Source organism: Cyrtonyx montezumae, unplaced genomic scaffold (assembly GCF_038088225.1).
Source record: "Cyrtonyx montezumae isolate F1298 unplaced genomic scaffold, pur_monq_1.0 scaffold_10, whole genome shotgun sequence".
Lineage (NCBI taxonomy): Eukaryota > Metazoa > Chordata > Aves > Galliformes > Odontophoridae > Cyrtonyx > Cyrtonyx montezumae.
The window spans coordinates 28,584,822-28,606,442 of record NW_027071826.1 but is presented as its reverse complement, the minus strand read 5'-3'; the positions used below and the strand labels follow the sequence as shown (position 1 = coordinate 28,606,442).

Sequence of the window (21,621 nt, the reverse complement as noted above, 5' to 3'; positions counted from 1 at the left end):
ATATATTATATATAAATATATATATAAGGCATACTGTGTGTAATTACTGAGTGTAAGCATACTGTATGCTAATTAGATAGACATGGTTATTCTAAAAATGCTAAGAATTAGTATTTTCTTTATTAACTGAAGATTAGTGTTTGCCAAAACCTTGAATGACAGATTATATCTCATGCACATCTAACTTCAGAGATTCTCTTTCTCTACTCCACAGTGACCGTACAATATTCAAATTTACAGAGAACATTTAACTTTTTATATGCAATCGAATATATCTAACTGTAGAAGCTACAGCAACTGTTTGCATTGCTATTAAAGGACGTAAAATTTTGTCATTTTTATGTAAAATCTTTTCCCTCTCTATAAAAAGAAATTTATTAATTCCATATTCAGTCTTCATTCCCTCTCATTAGTACTGTTTTTCTCAGCTGAGAAATCCACTAAGATGCAATTAGTAGCTGACTAAATTGTGCAACATATGGTTTAGAAATCAATAGTAATTTTTTGCTTCCGATTCACCTATCAGCACACTGCATAAAGAATATCAAGGGCAGAATTTTTCCAAACTGAACTGAATTTGTTTCAGTTGTAACATAACTGAAATGAATGACAAACTAATGAGATGCTGCCCAACAAAAATGATTCTAAAACATTTGGATTCTATTAATTGTATTCTGTAACATATTAGTTAGTGTCCTGAGTGCTTTTGGTTTTCTTTGTTTTTTAAAACTGGTCAAAAGTTTAGTTTACTCTGGAATTTATCTATCATTCTCATTTCTGTACAAGGAAATCTTCATTATTCTTGCTTCAGAACATTTACTGTTGGATCTAAACACAGAAACCATGAAAACTATAATTTATACAATAAAAATAAATTATAAAGTTATTGAACTAACTGATCTGAGTGCTCCATATTGAGGACAAACTGCCATTAAAGTCATTTACCTTTGATGCTCTGAAACAAAAAGCAGAAGATGTTGTGTCCGACTTCTCTCGATCTAACATTACAAGACCTTCATCATCATTCAAAGCCAAGTACATTCCTGTTGTTATATGTCGAAGACGGAAAGGCTGTCCCCATCTGATGTTACTTCCACTCCAACTAAACATATGAAACATCAAGGAATAATTTATGAAGTAAATGAAACTAACATTTCTATTTCCTGTTTCAGAAATTAGAGTGATATATATAGAAAGCCCTTTCTGCTTTTGATTTCAATATTTGCATTGCATCAGATGCAAAACTAGTAATATGTTTGCAAATGGAACCTTGGGCAGAAGGAATCACTGTCGTTTTCTTGCTTCTTTACCTTCTTTTTGATTTATTAGGATATTACACACATTGTCTTTAAAAATCACTCCAGGTTTTCTGAAAAATACTAATGTACACATAAACTACTATAATACAGTTGTCTGCATAAATGAATTAAAATTGAGGGGCTCAACGTTCCAAAAAAAGTTTAATTTCCTTTAAAACGTAGAATAACTCCAGTTATTACAGACATATTTTATTTGTCATCACAAACACACCAAGTGTAAAGCAAACAGGCACTGCAGAAAGCCACCAAAACTGAAAGATATTAAGTGCCCATAAGGAACACAGGAATTTCAGTTCATTTGCAACAAGAGAAAACAAAGAAAACACACAGATTGTGTCTATGAAAGACATCCATGAGAGGTATCACTGTTCTCATTTCCACATGTGCTTCTAAAATTCCAAGTGAAAACTAAGCACCAATGTCTCAACCAAAAGTACCTCACAAGCAACATTATTATTGACATGGGACACGGGCAAAAAAGTACTACAGTACCAACACTATATACCACTGGTACATTACTTTTTATTTTTGAGTATGAGCAGGCTAACATTTATTGTATATCAGGACAAATATATTAATGATGTCCTGCTTTAAGAATCTTTATCAATCCTATTCTGGGGACTGTTCAGCCCTGGAAAAGGCTCAGTGGGTATCTTATCAACGTCTCTAAACCTGAGGATGCAACAAAGATGCAGCCAGGTCTTCTCAGTGGAGCCCAGTGCCAGGAGAAGAGGCAACAGACACAAACTGAAACGCAGGAACGTTCCTCTGAACAATCAGGAAGCCCATGCTATGCAGGTGATGGAGCACGGGCACAGGTTGCCCAGAGACTGTGGTGTCTCCTTTTTGGAGAGCTCCCAAAAGCCATCTGGATGTGGGCTTGGGAACCCTACTCTAGGTGTAACAACTTGACCAGGATGCTGGGCCAGACGATGACCAGCAGTTTCTGCCAACCTCAGCCATTGTGTGATTCTGTGAAATTGGTGTAAATGTAAAAGAAGTTACCAACAAATCAAAAAAAAATTGTACCTTATTCGAAGAGGTTCTACTCTCCACAAAGACCTTGCTCGAACACCTGCTCCACCAGTTTCATAAAGTACTTTCCTATGGAAAAGATTCAGAAGATCATCCTCTTGCCCTTGTTTGTGCTACTTGGTTTATAAAACTTAGTACCTGAAAACTATCTAGGACTCTCTTCTAACTCAATGGATGAACAGAAAAGAATTTTACTCACCACTGAGAACACTATACAGAATCCAAATGTCACAGGCAAGTTAAGATTTCAGGCCATTTACATAAACCTATTCTCTCTCAGATGTTGATAAAATACTTTGTTTTCATACTGGCTGAGAATCTTCTTTTGTACCTTAGCAATAAAATTATGTAATCCATACAATTCCCAGTAGATTAATCTGAATTATTAATGCTTTTAAATATAAACACAATATTAATAATAAATACACATTTTTAAAATTAACAATGATCTGCATGAAAACTACATCAGCTATACCACTGCTAGACTTATTTCTAACTTTCTAACTAAAAGAGAACAGTGATAAGAAAAACAGTGAATTATAATCCTTACACTGAATAAATATCACAGATAAAATATGTTTCTAATAGTACAGTAGACAAAGGTTTTCTTTTAAAAGTTCTGTGTCCTGAGCATTCAGATGAAAACTTGAATATTAAGCATCTTTTTTCCTATATTCTTTACACCTTAGTAAGATCACAGAAATTCTGGTGCCTGGATTACAGAATCTGAATTATTTCCAAAAGTTAAAGAAATTTCTTACATATATTCCTGTGAACATGACTATTTCACACTATCATTTAAGGAAGCTGGACCTTTTTTTTTGTTTACTTACCTTGAAAAAAGAAAAAAAAATGCCCACAAAAGGAATTTAATATCTGCCTTCCTGCTCTGTCAAAATTCTCTGACTACCATGTATACATACACAGAAACATCATAGCCTGTCTGTTATGCAATCTGTTTTAATCATAGTGCTGTTCTGAAATGCACAATTTTAACTGGCATTTCAGGTTGTCAAATTTTCTTCTTTTTCAATAGCTATCAGAATAAAATATCTGTTTAGCATTATTCTCATGCAGCTACTAGATCTGAAAGTCAACTTGTTCGGTTAAGAAAAAGCAAAGGTTTCATTCCACAAGTGCATCAGAAACTTTTCTTCTATTGAGAAGAATATCTGATGATTGTCTTCTTGATTGACATCAGTAAGAAGAGTCTACATGTATTAAGACAACATAAACTAACATGACACATCATTTACATAGAGTCTCTTCATAAGAATATGGACTTGCATATTACAGCTATTCACTATGCAAAAGTCACATTTAAGAACAGGTATGCAATTCCAATAATTTAAAAATGATTGTGTACAATAACAGTAAGAATATACATTCCTCACAGAAAAGATAACAGCATTTTCTATACTTACTGCATTTCATGTTTCATATACTCTAAAATTAATATATAAAGTGACAAAAAGAGAAACTAGCAACCAATTCATCTTCATTTCTAAACAGAATGAATATACCAAATACATATTAACAGTAAGTTTTTCATTTTCATCCTAGATCTCTTTGCTACCACACAGTTGCCTTACTGGTGTTACCCTAATGATCTCTTCTCTATAAAAGCTCAAAATTAGTAATTCATTTCTACTCTCTTTAACCTCCTGTATTTCTCCTTGATTCAACTCAATCACATCTTCACTGAATTCTGATTGGCTAGCATAAACAATCTTCTGTTCACTTCTTACATTTAAACACATATACTGTTTAATTCCTCTAACTTTCTTCCAGTTTTTTTTCTTTCTGCAATACTACAGTAGCCTTACCGACCTGACCTTATGGTAATAATACTGAAAGTAAGAAATAGTTTTCACTTTTTTTTTTCCAACAGATCCACATCACACTTCCTTCAGCTTCTCCTTCATTCCATCTATCCTGTGTTTTTGCAAAACTTTCCTTTCTGACTTGCACTGTCTTTTGCCTGCATATTTCCTAGTCCTGTAATAAAAGACCTCAAGATATTTTTCAAAGGGTAGTCCCCATATGAACAATAAGAAGTATACTTTACCGAAGACTACAGAAAATTAAATGCCTCTTTCATAAAAAGAACAATTATCAGAGTTGCATAGCTTAGGAAGCTTATTTAATTGTATTAATGGAATGCATAGAAAAGCCAGTAAACTTTAGTTAAGTAAGGAGGTATTAAAAAATAACACTTTTCATAGAACTCATCCTCTTATTCCTATTCCTATTTGTTTGCTTTTCACATATCAACTTCGGTTTGTGGAACAAAAATATGTTTCCTACATATTTGTCTTGCTGTCTTTGTACATATATACCTTTTTGGTTTATACATACAGAATTTTAGATACATATAGTACTTCTGAACATGGAAATGAACATGAAATGGCTCAGCACCTATTCTGACTTCATTAAGACTAGGTGATGAAAATATTAGTCTGAATTTGACAACTGATCTCCACAACATATCAAGGTCCTAACATTTTCACTAGTGTTAGTTTTTCTACTTGAGGTGTCCACTCAACATTTCACACTCAGTGAAACTTTCTATCATTTATATATATATATACACATAGGAAGAGAACAGAAATAGAGAATATTTGTTGGTGAGTTTTTCTAACACTCACTTTGAGACTGCAGACTTTTTCACTCAACAGAAGTGTAAAAATTGATAATTAAAAACTGAGAATTTCACTTTGTTTGTTTGTGGTATTATATTCCCTAAGGAATACCAGACTTGCTATAACAGGTGTAGAGATGTTATTTGTTGAGTATGACCTTTAATCTTGTTTTTTCTGTATATTAAAATAATTTCCTTGCTGTGTTTTTGATTATCAGCAAAATGCAAAGTTATACCCTAGACACAATAAATCATGATTTTATGTTAAAGATGTAGATATAAGTTCAATATAAGAGATATTAAGACTAGGTAGTACAATTTAATTATCAATGTATTCATGCAGCTTGAGAGAGAAAGAGCTTGCAAATGGTACAATATATATCATATATGAAATATGCTGTAGACACTGGGCTTACAGAGATTTTTTTTAGTGCCTTTTTTACTATTTATAACTTCCCCTTTAATGTTTGCTGACCTCAGCTTATAGTAGTACAAACTAAACAGGCTGAAATCTTGGTGGAAATCAGCTACTTGAATTTCAGAAATACAAGAACTTATGATGAATTTTCTGTTTAGTAGGTCTCTCAAATTATAGTAATGTCCGTGTCATAAAAAGTTACTATTAAGACAGTAGAAACTATATAACTTACCTAATCTTAATGGACAATTAATGGTCTATACTTATTTTTTTAGAGAAAATGTGTAAGAATGCAAAACCACTCACTTCTGCTGTGAATCATTCTGATCTGTAGATGGAATTGTCAAGCACTCATCATGACCATGGAAAAAACGTACTACATGCCCACCAAGAAGATATCCTGAAAAAGAATCACATTCACTAGTTAGTTTAAATATTGGCCATCTGAAAATGTCATCCTCAAAAAAACTGAACAAACAAATGAAGAAACCCAGCAACTAGCTATGTGATAATTTCTTAGTATCTTCTAAGGTTAAAAAAATTAATTCTGGAATTAAAGATAACAGGAAAGCAATCTCTTAACATTTAAAAATCAAATTAGGATTCTGGGACAGAAAAGGAAAATGAAAAAATTCTTAATTACTGTTTTGAAATTTGAATGCTTTACATAAAAGCCAAATCAAATATATAAAACACAGTTTTCATATTTTAATAAAATTTAAATTGTTATATTACAAAATAATTTGATGACTTAATGAGCTCATAATTTACAATTTGTGTTAGAAACAAAACTGCACAGAAGTAACTTGATACACTGGAACACTTACCTGTTCTGTGAAATTAAGCTTAATGGATGTAAACTTTCAAAACAAATTAACACAAAGATTACAGGTCAAAATCAGGGAGAAAAAACAGAAAAGAAAAATAATGTTACAGGGAAAGAACAATTCATTAGAACCTCTGTCCAAAATGTTCTGATCTTCTACATTAAATTAACACCTTTTAAAAGATGAAATATATAAAGTAGGAAGGGTAGAATGAAAACCATATTATGCTGTTGATCCAGTACAAATTTGTAAATAAGAAAAATGATAATGGGCAATTATCGTGTTGCCAATTACCACAAAGGTCAAAATGAAAAAAAGAATGGGAAGAAAATACACTACCCTGATATTTACGTTCCATCAAAAGCATTTCAAAAATCACAATGATTCTGTCATGAGACTTCTTTACTTTGTCATGTTACTTCAGTATCCTCTTTTGTACTTTGAATGCTTCACATATTTTCTTACAAGCTAGAAAGAATATAGAAAAGTACTGATTTTCCTATGGTTTATGCTGTGCATATTGTTTTGATCTAGTTTTGTGAAAACTCACTATTTTCCGCATTATATAATATTAAAAACTTGAACATGAATTATATGATTTCATTTTTCTATTTCTTTACTCGTGTTAGTGTTGCCCCATTGACATTTTCAGTTCTCTTTTCTTTAACACAGTCCTTTGTGAAGATATGGAGGAGTCATCACACGCAATTTCAGTTTTCATAAACATCTTGAGAATATTCAGACTTGGCTGACTTCTCCGTAATCTTGCAATAGACTGTATTAATGAAGAGCATGGCATTTAAATAGGGAGCAATATCAACCGAATGAGTCTTTCATTACAGAACAAGATGTTTCACACACAGAATAAGGTAACATTTCTCAAACATGATTGAGAAGTGCAGTAAAGGACCTAGTGAGAAACCAGACCATGTGGTGTGGGATTTAAGGCTGATTAATACAATGTATTTATAGAGTTCAGTGACTTTTCGGTGACTACGGGAGACAGGCAAATAAAGGATCATGGCTATGAGATCGACAAAGGATAATGAGAAGGTATCTTTAAAAGGAACAATGTGGATACTAAAAAAGAAACTAGAGAAACCTGTTTTCCATTTCACATGCACCTCATTCCTTTTCTGCTCTCTCGTGGCATGGAGTTATGGAAATTCCTCAACAAAATCTAAGTTTACTGGCTTTTCTTACTCATCAGCCCTTACTCCCAAAAATTAACTGAAGAACATAAACTCATCTGTTGCTTTCTTGGTCTTCATTTCTCATGCAACTTTTTATGCATTGTAAATCCAGAGCTAGAGTACTCATTTGTCTTTTCATCAGTTAATTAAAGCTGCAGTATCTGTATTTCCCTTTTTTCCCTTCTGTTACTCTCCTATCTCATGTTCACTTTCTATAATAAGGTCTTTAGTTTGATGTTCTGAGGTATTTTCCTTCATTTACTCTTCATGAAATATGATACAAAGCCATTTAAAAGGTAAAAAAATTTCTAAATAAATAAAACACCAAACCTTCTGTAACATTGCTTCCTGAGCATGTAGGATGTACATTCCAAAGTGTCTGCATAAAGGAGGCATCCACCTGAATACTTCCATTTGACATGGAGAGATGCTAAAACAAGAAGATAACAGGAAACAGTGAAATTCACGCTTAGAACTATTAAAATATATTCTTTCTCAACAAAATAGAAATGAAAAACAAAATAGATGTACATACAATACATACTTTTTTTTTAAATCAGTAGGAACGTGCTTTTAAAATGATCTTTTCTAAAGTTTAGCCAGCACTCTACAGCTGCAGAAATACAGAAATACTCCACAGTTAAGAGAAATAAAAACTTCCCAAGACAGAGAATATTGAAGGCTAAAGGCATGAAAATAATCTCGATCTAATGTAAAGAAAACCATTCACAGAGGGAAAAAAATCATTTTGTAGATCAGAGAAAAATTCATTGGTAAGAATCTAAGAATCCCAATACTTTTCCAGCAGATTGTATTTTTCCACCATCTGGTTCACTCTTTTGATAAACAAACCTACCAGGTATCTTTCAGAGGACACACTGACCAGGATAAGATCATCACCTATTCGAACTTTTTCTCCTTCTGATCTTTGTTTAGAAGCAGGGTGTATTGTCCACCAGCATGCCTCACCTAAATGACAGAGATACTTATCAATGTTATAAAAGATAGCTAACTCCTACAAAATTTAAGGACATTTTTGTACAATTTTGAAACAACCTAATGAAGAATTGTGTTTTATAAGGCATTCATCATACAAAGCCAACTCATTCCTTTTTTTCTACCCACTCAGATTTCTCAATTTCCTCAAAATTACTTTTTGGCAGCTAATCTTTGTTATCACTGAAGATGTAATTTCCTGTTGCATGTTTTCTTACAGCCACTATGAAACAATGCTCAGAACTATTTTTCCTTCAGCACCAGTAAATTGGTGTGAGCTACCTTAGTCTTAACAATCACATTTTGTAACTTCTTTTGCTTAATGTTCATAACTGTATTCACAAGACTCTGTATCACTTTCACTCTAAACTGAAATTATATTGTAGAATTAAAACAAATAGTCTATAATTTTACAACGTTGCTGTTAGCATAAGGCAAAGTGGAAAATCTGTTTAAGTTTCAAACTTCACATAAAACTTTATCTTAAAGTATGAAAGCTATAAAAATGATTATAATGAGATAATAAAGAAAAGTTAAAATCCTGAAACTGTTAAGTACTAAATCCTTCAAAGAAAATCCTTTGGCTCAATATCCACCACATGAAATATGCTGTCTACAGATGAAACTGATTCAAATCAGTTCAATCTCTGTATTCATAGTGAACACATACACACATCAATCACAAACTTACAGTAACATTAATCAAAATGTATCTTCTAAAAGCAGAAATGTGTGAAATTTTTTTTTTCAAAAATAATTTGTCATACCTGCTGCATTTTCTCGTAGTCCCACATCAAATGCAAGCTTATCTGTCTGGGATCTTGACGATGTTAAACACGTTAAATACTGAAAAACAATGAAGTTATTGAAAATTGAAATAACAGTATATATTATCACACATGCAGAATTAAGAATACATACACATTATCTTCCTATCAGGCTTGTGTTGTTTTGTTTCTTTTTAATTAAAGAATAGTGTTATTTGTAAATATGCTTTCCCTGATTTCCTTAAATCATCAATATCTTTTTAATTTCAGTGCATATTTATCCTGTGCAATATAACTCTTTTCCAAAGCTTCACAAGATTTATGACAAAACTATCTTAGTATAGTCTCACTGTGATAGGTTTGCTGCATGACAATATAAAAAGTATGCCAAAGACAGAAATAATACTTTCAACTCTGGTAAATCAAGACAATCGTAATTTGTATACTTCATAAACAAAAAGGAGTTAAGAAATTAAAGACTTAATTAACTCCTTCATAAAAGAGTTAAGAAATTAAAGACTAATGTAGAGGACTAATACACAAGTGTTCTAGTACAGCAAAGAGGAGGGAGGATGCTTTCTTCATCTCTCACTTCTTCAGTTTCTGTTAATTACACTTGCATGGCCACCAATAAGTCAGAGATTGAGAAAAGTTACAATCTCTTTTATTACATTGTATAACTGTGAATTTTTACAAGCTGGCACATTTGTGGGCACAGTCCCTAAGAACAACTAATTTTGTGAATTATGATGGAAAAAGCAACACATATGACAAATTCACTTGTGTTAGCAGCAGCTTGCTAATGGAATAGTCGCTGAAATGGATTCCCAGAGGACAGAATTTATGTTAAATTCAATGTTAACCTTCTGACTGAAATAAATTTGAACAATCTAAAACTAAAACATAAAGACCCACTCCCATTGTGTTGAGATATCACAAGCTATTCAACGTATTTATTTTTACCTAGTATGGAAGAGTAATCAAAAACAATTCTTCTGAAATTTTATAATTATTTTTTATTTAAAATGCACCTACTTATGAGTTCTATGTTATCAATTTCTTTGCAAGTGCACTTTTGCTTACCATTTCACTGAAAGAATGCCGAAGTAGAATAGCGTGGCCATATAGCAGAGTTCTGTGACCACCTTGAGCTGCCTACAAACATGGCAGAGAAGGTTAGAGCACCAATGCACTGCATAAACTACATTCCAATTTATGTGACAATATGAAGAGCTATTTTAATTTAAGTAATAAACATAAATATTCAAGCAAATCATCAAATGCCTCTGCCTCACAAAAATCATAAATGAAGTAGCTACAGCAACAGCCAAATATATGCCAATGGAATAAATGCCCTTGGCCACAGTTTGTTGTTGTAATGTATTCTTTATCATAATTAAATAAAACCACAGCATTTTCAGAAAAATGCTTAAAGGAAAATAAGTTAATACTTACCTTTTTTATAAACTTCTCAGAGGCATTAAGAAAACATAAAAAATAAGTACATATACATACATACACATATTGATTTCTGAAAAAAAATGCAACCATTGCAAGTGGCTTAAGAATTTATGAAGGATATCTACTTTCTAGGATTATTGTCACGTTTAATATTTAATAGATACATTAAAGCAAATGCATTCACATTTCAATGAAGCACAAGTTGTTATTTTTGAATATGGAAATTTATGACAAATCTGGATTTAGGCAAAACTGGATTTCCTGTGTGATCCTTTTAGTCAGAGAATTTAACACATTCTGACTCTTTCTCAGTGACTAGAAAACAAAGTCCAAGGGAAGAATTATAAAATGAAAGTTATAACAGACAACAGGCTTTGTAGGTTTTTCAAGTCTATCACTCTCTGCCTTCTTTACTATCTATCACCTTACTCACTATTTAGAAGAAACAAGCCAATTGAAATTCAAATAAATAATATGACCAAGAGATTAATTTGCTGGCTCATTGCATTTTCCACTGAAACTAAAAATGTTTTGTTATTTTTTTTAGATCCTCAGTCTCAGATTGCATGGAGCAAGACTTTCTGGGAACACAGAATCACAGAACTGCAGGAGTTGGAAAGGACCTCAAGAGATCACTGAGTTCAACACTTTTGCTAAAGCAGATACTCCGCAACAGGTTGCATAGGCAGGCATGCAGATAGGTCTTGAATATCTCCATAAAAAGAGAATTCACAACCTCCCTGGGCAACCTGTTCTAGTGCTCTATCACCCTTACTGTAAAGAAGTTCCTATGCATGTTTTTATGAAACTTCCTCCATTCAAGTTTTAGGCCATTACTTCCTGTCCTATCACTATGCACCACCAAGAAAAGCCTGGCCAAATCCATTTATCTGCAGCTATTTGTCAATAGTTACAACAGAGCTAATTACTTATTTCAGATTTTCTTTCTTATATAAAGTTTCTCTATTGAGTTCTTCTGATGTATCACTATCATAGTTAACTAAGATTAAAAAAAAGAAGAAGAAAAAAGGTAATAAAATAATAAATCAATAGAATTCCTAGATTAGAAACAACACTGATCACCTGAGGAAAGCCTACAGGACTACTAACATTGAAGGCTGTATTTTGAGTGTTAAGTATATGAATCTGCAACACTGTGTAGCTAACAAATAGATATTCATGATTATGATATTCATTTTTCCTCTTTACAAATGACTGGAATTCTGATGTTAGATATGCACATTGAATTAGTGGATTTTTACTATAGACTGACCATTAATCACCTTTAGATTTCTTCTAAATGGATATTTGAGGTTTTCAATAAATTACTGACCTAATCTTCACACAAATCAATTAATTCATGGGAAGTTTGACCAATCAAGATATCTGAAAATAGAGTTCCTAGCTGGTAACCAGTGTTCCTTCTGTCTTTCTAATCTATGCAATAATGGGAGAAAAGGAGACACACTTTCTCTGCAACATTGATCACAGTTGCCCCATTATTATTTTAATAACAAGTGCATTTGTGTGACATAAACAGCACAGCCACGGAGAGCACCAACTTTCAACTTTGAAATTTTACAGCACTGGTAAAACAGTACTTCTGAAAACATTGTAGCATGGGCACAAGATCTGAATGCTCTTTCTGGTGCATGTTTTGTGGAAGATACTTGTTCTGAATAATCACAGAATCACAGAAGTAGGGGTTGGAAGTGAACTCTCATCAAATCCAACCCCCCTGCCAAAGCAGCTCCCTAGCCCAGGTTGCACAGGTAGGTGTCCAGGCCGATCTTGAACGTCTCCAGAGAAGGAGACTCCACCACCTCTCTGTGCAGCTGTGCCACTGCTCCGTCACTGCAGTGTGAAGAAGATCCCACGCACATTTGTGTAGAACTTCCTATGCTTCAGTTTAGGGTCATTTCCCCTTGTCCTATCAGCACACACTGCTGAGAAGAGTCCAGCCTTGTGTCTTTGCCTCCCACTCCTTAGATATTTATAGATGTGGCTCAGATCCCATTTGAGACCCAGGTCTCTCAGCCTTTCCTCATAAGGGAGGTGTTCCAAGCACATTATCATCTCTGTGGCCATCTGCTGGACTCTCAAGGAGATCGCTGTCTTTTTTGTATTGAGGAGCCCAGAACTGGACACAATACTCCAGGTGAGGCCTCACCAGGGCAGAGTAGAAGGGGAGGATGACCTCCCTTGACCTGCTGGCCAAAGTCTTCTTAATAAACCCCAGGATCCCATTGGTCAGGATCCCCAGGATCAACATTACTTATGAAGGCAAATAATAATTTATGTATCCATTAAAAGTTCAGCTTATACCACTATGTATACTGAACAAATTTTGTTTATAATGTATACAATTTCCTCATATTACCACTAACGATGCATACAAAAATGCAGTTCATGATTTTAGTCTAATGAATTGTGCCTAATTCAGAGGATTGAAAAAGGCAGAAGGAATGCTCCCTTTGTGTGTAAATCTAAATTGTTGTATGAGTTTACAGTTCACATACATTTTGGATATCATATCTGATTATACACAACTGCTAGCTGAACTGATGTGAGTTCTACACAAAATACAAAAGAAACAAGCCTACAGAAAAAAAAAAACAACAACAACAACAAACAAACGTACAAAAAAACCCTCATTCTTTAACAGTATAAAAGTTAGGGAATACAGATGGCATTATAAATTCATGAAAGCAGGAAACTGCAAAATTTCAAATTTACCAGTCAATCATTCTTACACAGTAATCTTTTACTCATATTTTAAAAACTAAAATTATTCAAATAGAAATAAACTTCACCCAGTTTTGAGTCATTTAGTACATATTGATCTACATAAAACAATGAATTTTTAATCTAGCAACATTTAAAATATCTTTATAATTGAGAAGCCTTGAGAAGCCAATTGAGATGCAAAATTAAAGTCACACCTTCAGAAAGATAAGGTGCCATAGATCATCTTGAATGCTTGCAGTAATTAACTTAAAAAATTTAAAAATTAACTTCTGTCACTAGTTTTAGACAGTTTCTTTGGAATATTAAGCTTTGGATAACTGTTAAAATTCAAATGATAATTATATATATTTGACCATTGTACTGAGATTTCTGCAACAATTTCATGAGAAGCTTAGTCAGTTGTAAGAGATATTTGCATGACTACTACCACATTTAATTCTAACTGAAAGTGCAACGCAGAATTTAATTTACACAAGTTTTGTGGTAATCACAGTGCTGGAAAGCAATGATTGTACAATCTGTCATAGGAAGTAAACAATGTAAAATCTTATTAAATATTAACTCATTAATAATGCTTCAGCTCATGTTAAGATGTGTTATTTCCACTTTTTTTCCCTATAGTTCAACTGAATAGGAGAAGAAAATAATAAAAGTGAATTTACATTTTATTTTAAAATTCTTAGATGTTTAACCATGAATGAAAATGGTCTAGTGACAAATTAAGTGGAGAGTGTAGGTCATTTCATTACTCTGTCTCATTGGTAGGGGAACAACTGAGAAGTTGCTCAACTGTGCATACAGATCATCCAGAATGCTGGCAAATCTACGTCTGAGGTTTCCATAAGGCCTAATTTTTACCTGTAACGTTGTCCCATTCTGACAAACAAATAGCAGTTGTATATAAAAAATTTATTTTTCATAGCTTTGTCAATAATAAATAATATACAATAAAGTACATTTATTTTTGTGCAAATCCTTCTCCTTAGAATGTTAGGATTCTTAGGATATCTTAGATTTGAAGTGATACAATCAAAGCTTTTGTAATAACAAATACACATACAGCTACATTTCAATTTATTGCAATCTCACCTTATATTACATTGCTAGCATTCCAGTAAGTAGGTTTGTAATAACACAGTAAAAAAATTCAGAAACCAAAAGGACATAATTATTAAATGATTATATCTATCCAACTGTTCTTGCTTGTTTGTACAGGTTAAGTCATTTAAAATTACAGTGAAACAGTCTAGGTACATACCTACTAAAAATAAAAAATTATGCACACTCAATCTGAACTCATCACATAGATTTAAACTTTTCCCTTTCTTCTGTTGATAGAACTTAATTCCCAGCTGGTAATTTCATGAGAGAATAAGTCAAATAAATCCAAACACCTCAACAAGTTTCTTAAATTAGTGACATGAGACAGAATTTTTACATCATTTGATTTCCTCATTAATAAATAGCATTGTAATACAGTAATACTTTTTATGGCAATGATTTATAATTCAAACAAAACCCATCTCATATACTCTCATCAGATTAATAAAAGTCAGACAGTCCAAGGGTTCTCTTGCTTTTTTCTCAATAGCCAATTGTGGTCTGATTATAATAAATGATCTCTGAAGATGATGTCACTGCTTTTGTAAATATTTCAACAGATTAACTGCACCTGTTCCTCAATGCCATATTAAAAAATAACATTATTATGGCAGTGGAGTATTAACTTCCCTAAGAAAATAGGAAAAATGAAAAATCTGCTATCACACAAGTTCTCTCATCCAGAAAAATCTGGAACAAGGAAAGAAATAAAAAATAAAATGATATGCAGAAATTTAACATTCTATGATGTTAATTTACTTACTCCTTCACTGGCATTATCCCCTGTGTTGGTCAGCATCTCTTGAAGGGCTCTGACAGACAGAGACTGTTCAAGGACAAAATTACAGATGCAAAGGTCCGGAGGAACATACTGTAAAAATAAATTACAACAATGTAAGAACAAAAGAGCAGCGTATACTAAACATGACAAAAATTATGTTTGGAACCACAAATTTGGATTTTAACATCTGTATTTCTGTTGGTTTTTTGTTTGTTATTTTAAGATGAATACAACCTCCTTTTAAGAAAAAGAACATAAATCCATTCCCCATAATTTGTCACTGCACTAACTTTAGATTTGCTAGAGTTGTATTCACAAAATAACAGAATGGCTTGGATTGGAAGATACTCCAAAAAACATCATCTAGTTCCAATGTTGTATAAAAATTATACCATGAACATTATTTTTTATACCATGAACATTATTTTTTCTCTAATATCATTGAAAAAAAAAGCAGAATGTGTATGATCTTATCTGATGCATAAAGATTGAACTCTGAATGTATCTATAGATGTCCCTAAATGTGAAAGACTCAGAATCTAATTTAATAATTCAGAATCTGATTTAATAATATAACCTATTTTAGGAACCTTTTCCTTAATTATTGAATCAGCAATGAGTGCTGATTTTGAAACATGAAATTTTACTTCAAAAAAGAATAGCACTATTTTCAATCAGTTAGCACTAATGTGCCCAAAAAAGATGTATAGATGAAAAAAATTCTCAGTGGGAATCTTACAATTACCTGACAGGACACTATAAAACCAAACTACTCTGCAGCACCAGTGAAAGGACAAGAGGAAATTGACACACATTGAAATACAAGAAATTCCATCTGAATGTGAGAAAATAACATTTCTACCATGAGCGTGGTCGAACACTGGAAGAGGTTGCTTGAGAAGTTGTAGAATATTCTTCCTCTGAAGTGTTTGATCCCTTACTGGACAGTGTTTTGAGCAATCTGGTCTGGATGAACCTACAGAGATCAAGTCCAACCTCTTCTTCAGCACAGGTATTCTCCAACCTTAGCAATTCTGTATTCTGTGACTTATGACAGATCAAAGCTTGGAGTGCACTTTAAAGTTGAAACGTGATTTACATATTTTTTTCATTAGTGTGACGGAAGGGAATAAAATTCTTGATAACGATGCTTTGAAGTGATGAAAATGGAGAAAAAAGATACCTAAAGAGTAGGGGTAGAGGGAATGGCCTCAAATTGCACCAGGGGAGATTCAGTTTGGATGTTAGGAAAAATTTCTTCTCCAAGAAATATTTTGATGCGGTACTGAGGGACATGCTTTAATGGAAAAATTTTGGTGGTAGGTGAACTGTTGGACTGGATGATCTTGAAGGTGCTTTCTAACCTTTATAATTCTATCAGAAATACATATATCATATTGCAGTTGTGCTGTCAATTACTAAACAACTCCCAATTGTTGAAGAATTTTAAGACAATAGTTGAAAAAACATACATGAAAACTGAACACTAACTTCATTATGATAAAAAAAATAGTTGGAGATTTGTTAAATATATATAATAAATTATCGTGGCTGAGCTCTAAGAATGGAAAGAAATGCAGACAAGTAACAAGCTTTTGCCTATGAGATGAACAAAGACCTCTCATATTGCATAACATACACCTTTGTATTTAACATAATCATAAAATCTAGGCTAAAAACAGAACCACAAGGTAGCATTTCAGTAAAAAAGACACAGAGACTCCACTAAAAAAAACAAAAAGGAGAAATAAATGTTCAGGAAGAAAATAAACATACAAAAATAAAGAAAAACAACAGGATACAGGGATTAAAAAAAAAAAAAAAGAAGAACAGAGAGAATAGGCCCTGAAATTACCTTTGGTCTTAATGTTTTGCTTTAGTACATGTCTAAAGTTTCATGTCTTTTTTCCTGTCAAGCTTCTCCTCCTACTCTAATTTTTCTGTTTCTTCCTCTATCCTTTCTTTTCTTCTTTATATGACACTTGTTATCTTCACAACTTTTAAGTTACTTAATAATTATCCGAAACTTCTGCTTAATCAACTTTATCAGAAGTAACACTTAACATCAATAATTAACAGGTGATAGCTTCTGAAAGTAGTCTAGTATAGCAAGATATTTGATTCTATGGCAGTGACAGGCAGAAGCTTGTTAATGAACTTAAATCTTAATAGGAGACTGAAGACATTCTCTTGAAAATTTTAAGCATTTCAAGTACAGAATTAAGTTAAAGATTAGTGGCTATTACTATAAGTATGCCTCAAAGGACATCTAGAATCTCTATAAAATCTCATGCTGCAGTTACAGAAAGAAAAACATACAAAGAGTACATCTAACACCACACTGAATAATATACAATTAAATATGCTAATGGATAAATAGTTTAACATTTGTTAACCAATTACATCAGCTGAGAATCTAGTTCTTACTTTAGCTTCTGATGTTGGTTCCAAAAAGCACAGGCGATTTCCAAGTCCCTCAGCTGCCAAGCAAAACTTCCTTTGTTCTTTGTGAATACTGGAAACACACTGAAGTACTACTTCGTCATCCTGTCATAATACAAGGTAGAAGAAAGGAAAAGAACTAAATATTTGGAAGTTACATACACCATATAGTGCTAAAGATCTAGAAGACAGAATCTGTTGAAAATTAACGCATCATATTTCTATGACTGCTATAACATACATACATACAGATTGTATTTGTGTGTATATATGCAGTTGCATACATATACACTTGTTTTCAAGAAAGCATCAAAATAACACAGAGCTTATATCTCCAAGACTTTGGGAAAAGTATTCTGCTCCCTTAACAATGCCAGCTACAGTGTAATAATAATAATAATAATAGAAGTACGCTGTTACTCAATTTTACTCTTTAAAATTTTAATTTTTATAGCAAAGACTTACTCTGCTCTCTCAAACAACAGTAGCCTACATACAATTTCATTTCGTTACTTAGCATAACACATCCTCAGTGCAAGTCCTCTGATTCACAATCTTAACTTTAAAAGTCTCATTTAATTTTGAAACTTTGTGCAACCCAAGAAGCATTTTTCAAGTGATCACTGAAATGAGTAAGAATTTTGTCTTTCATACGAAAATATTTTAGACATATTTCAAGAATAGGACAGAAAAGTGTGGAAAAAGTGAGGAAAAACACTCATTGTTATCATAATTATAGTAGACTTTAACAAAATAGTACATGATACTGTGCTTGAGACACAACTTGCCAAACCCTTATTTACCTCTTAACATGTGATACTAAACTTGATATAAGCATGTTGAACGAGATTATTTTTAGTGTTCAACTGTGTCACACAGAAATAAAACATACAACTTAATTTCCAGTGCTAGTCCACTAATCAAGAATAATACCACTCATAAACTAGCATGTAGAACAACTTATTTTTATATGGATATTTAAGTGTTCACCAATATACACTACCTTAGAAAATTTTAAGGGGGTGGAAGATGACAAAACATGAGTAATATGATACGTCAGCGTCCTATTCAGCAATGCTATACTAGTGTCAATTATTATTGTCAAAGCAGATACAGAACAGCCGCCTGTGCTGAACTAAGAGATCACTTGAACAATTACGTTCTAAAAACAGCACTTCTTTTTCCATTATGTAACTGAAATATTATGACAGGAGAACAGCTACTAACACTTGAAATGACAAAACAGATTTCAACAAAGGAATTAAGTGAAATGCCCTTTGAAATAAAAATTCGAAAGTAGTTTTTTCACTTGTGTGGTTTCCCCACACGTGGTGAAGTTACATGGCTTTCTTTTAGGTGACACTTCACTGTCTGCTTACTACTACTACTAACATAGATAGCTATTCCACTTAAGACTAACCAATCAGCAGTTACTATCAGTATCTCCTTAACTAGCTTCACACACAAGTCAATGACAATTTTAATGGTACTGTATGGGAAATCATCAATTGTATAAATTAAAAATAGAAAAGCTAACTTTTGTAGTCAATTAGGAGGTAAGCAATTACCTAATTAACACAAAACAAATTAATTTTCTTTTTTCTCTATTTCTCCACCAATTTCTGCAATTCTCAGAAATTCTCAACTTTCAAACCTATAAGTATAAAAAAAACATTCACGAGCACCACGAGTGGGAAAATATAATAAGTATTTTATTGACTGCGTATTACTTCCCTTTGTAAATGAATTTTTCAACATTGGAATCAGAAGTATATTTTTTGGGGGGGGGAGGGGGAAATTATAACAAAGTAGAAAATAAATATAAATACATTTAAGTCATTTTTGACCAGCTACTTCCTGTGTAAACATTAGAAGATACATATTTCAGAAATCTGAAAATAATAAAATACTAAAACATAAATGTATAAAACCAAGGTTTAGAAGAAAATTGAGATTTGCACTTTTCAACTGATAACAATAAATCACCTATGCATAGCTGTAACTGTACTTGTCCTCATCATACATAAGTATTCATCATTCCACACTGTGCATACATAGTATCTACTGAAATTTGGATTTTCTTAGAAAATAATATTATACCTTCAGACAATATACACAAAAATGTAATTAAAACGTTATTAAAACGTATCATTTTCATTCAAACACATTCACCTAAAAAGACCATAAATGCCATAACCCTAAAATACTGATAATATCTCAAGGATTGCATGCAATGTTCAATGTCAGTGCTTTACATTATTCCCCTTCATTTCCAAGGTCGTTTCATTTGCAAATGCATTGTCTGATAAATATCTTAGCACTATACAGGATAAACAACTTTAGTGCAGATTTTCTGAAAATGGCATTAAAAGGGATTTTTGAGCAGAGTTTGAACAGTTTTCCATTCAGATGCACATGGGTTGAATTTAAGGAAGTGCTGGAATATATATAAACTGTAAGAAAGATACTTACATGCTGTTAAGATTTTAGTGTTATAGTGACCTTCTGAAGTAAGGTCATTCTAGTTGATTTCTGAAGATATTAGCAATCTGAAGACATTAACAGAAATGAGTGCTGGAATTATTAAGCAATAATGAAACTATCCTCTATTCTTGAGTCTTGTTTCACACGGATTCTTGTAGTTTAATTTTTTTCTTGGTAAGCGAGTTTTCTGCTTCCCTTTCAGTGCTATAGTCATCTATCTTTGACCTACTCTCATGAAGAATTTCATGCATTTATTTAAATGTATCCTTTTTAGTATGACAACTAGCAGGACTGCAAAGTGCAATGGGACGTAGAAAGCCACGTGATGGGCAGTGATGAGGAGGTATTTGTTATGCACAACCAAGTTTCAAAGACTGAATGCAAGAGGAAAAATAAAGAAAAAAAAATTTTTTTAAAGCACAACTTTCTTGAGATCTAGTTTTGGGGGGTGAGGGGGGAGGTGAGGAGAAGGGTGCACACAGAGATGGAACAGGCAGTGAACAACTACAACATTCATCACTTACATATTGTTGGTTTTGCTTCCTTTTCTGCTCTGTTAAACATTCTTTACCTCAACCTATGAGTTTTTCCTTTTCTCAGTTCTCTTTCCCATCACTCTGGAGGCAGGGGGGAACAGTGAACAGCTGTGTTCTGATGAGTGGCCTGCCAGGTTCAACCACAAAGTAGACTTTTCACAGACTTGCACTGATCAAGATTATCTAGAATTTGTGCCAAACTCAGAACAGAGTGTGAACTCAAGAAATTCTGAAACCAGCCAGAAACCGGTTTTGATATTTCTCCGTAAAACTGATACTTTATCTTGAACTATTTTATCTACATTAAGTTTAACCAAGTTAAGCATACAGATCAAAACTGAAATATACAATTACAATATAAAGCATAAGTTCTCTACACTTTAAAGATTTTGCTTCAGTAAGCAAATGGGGGGAAGGATGATTTACAACTACTATTTACATGGAAAAGTAATAAATCAGCATACCATTGTACAAGAATGGAACTTCCACATTGCTACTAATTAAGTACACACATTCTAAGCATAAATTCTTGGTAACTGCTTTCCACCAGAATCATCATCAGTAATTACATAGTCAACCTCGTGATCAGTCTTGTAGTACAATAATTAGTATATATCCAAAAATATAGATAATTTTTAGTTTTCTTTCCTGAATGAAGAAGAGCAAAATATAATTCCTACTTTATTCTTTTCAGTAACCTCTCATTTGGTTAAGATGCATGACACAGACCAAGCTGTAACAGTGACCTTCAACTTAAAAATGTCCAATTCTAAGAATACTTATACATACAAACACATTGCTACTACTAAGATATATTTCAGATGGTTTGAAATCATACGGGGTCTATTGAGTTTCATCTAGCAAATGCCTCA

The 21,621-nt window shown here is 32.7% G+C and overlaps 1 protein-coding gene across 1 annotated transcript in view; it reads right to left on the bottom strand.

Annotated features, from left to right (window-relative positions):
* RYR3 (ryanodine receptor 3) overlaps positions 1–21,621 on the bottom strand; it is a 176,318-nt gene that overhangs the window by 126,955 nt on the left and 27,742 nt on the right. The window contains exons 2-10 of the mRNA XM_065754366.1: positions 17,715–17,834; positions 15,270–15,377; positions 10,280–10,351; positions 9,197–9,275; positions 8,290–8,402; positions 7,764–7,863; positions 5,720–5,813; positions 2,349–2,423; positions 946–1,102 (exon numbers count right to left, since the gene is read on the bottom strand). Of these exons, the coding sequence (XP_065610438.1) occupies positions 946–1,102; positions 2,349–2,423; positions 5,720–5,813; positions 7,764–7,863; positions 8,290–8,402; positions 9,197–9,275; positions 10,280–10,351; positions 15,270–15,377; positions 17,715–17,834 (918 nt within the window). The remainder of the gene's footprint in view (positions 1–945; positions 1,103–2,348; positions 2,424–5,719; positions 5,814–7,763; positions 7,864–8,289; positions 8,403–9,196; positions 9,276–10,279; positions 10,352–15,269; positions 15,378–17,714; positions 17,835–21,621) is intronic.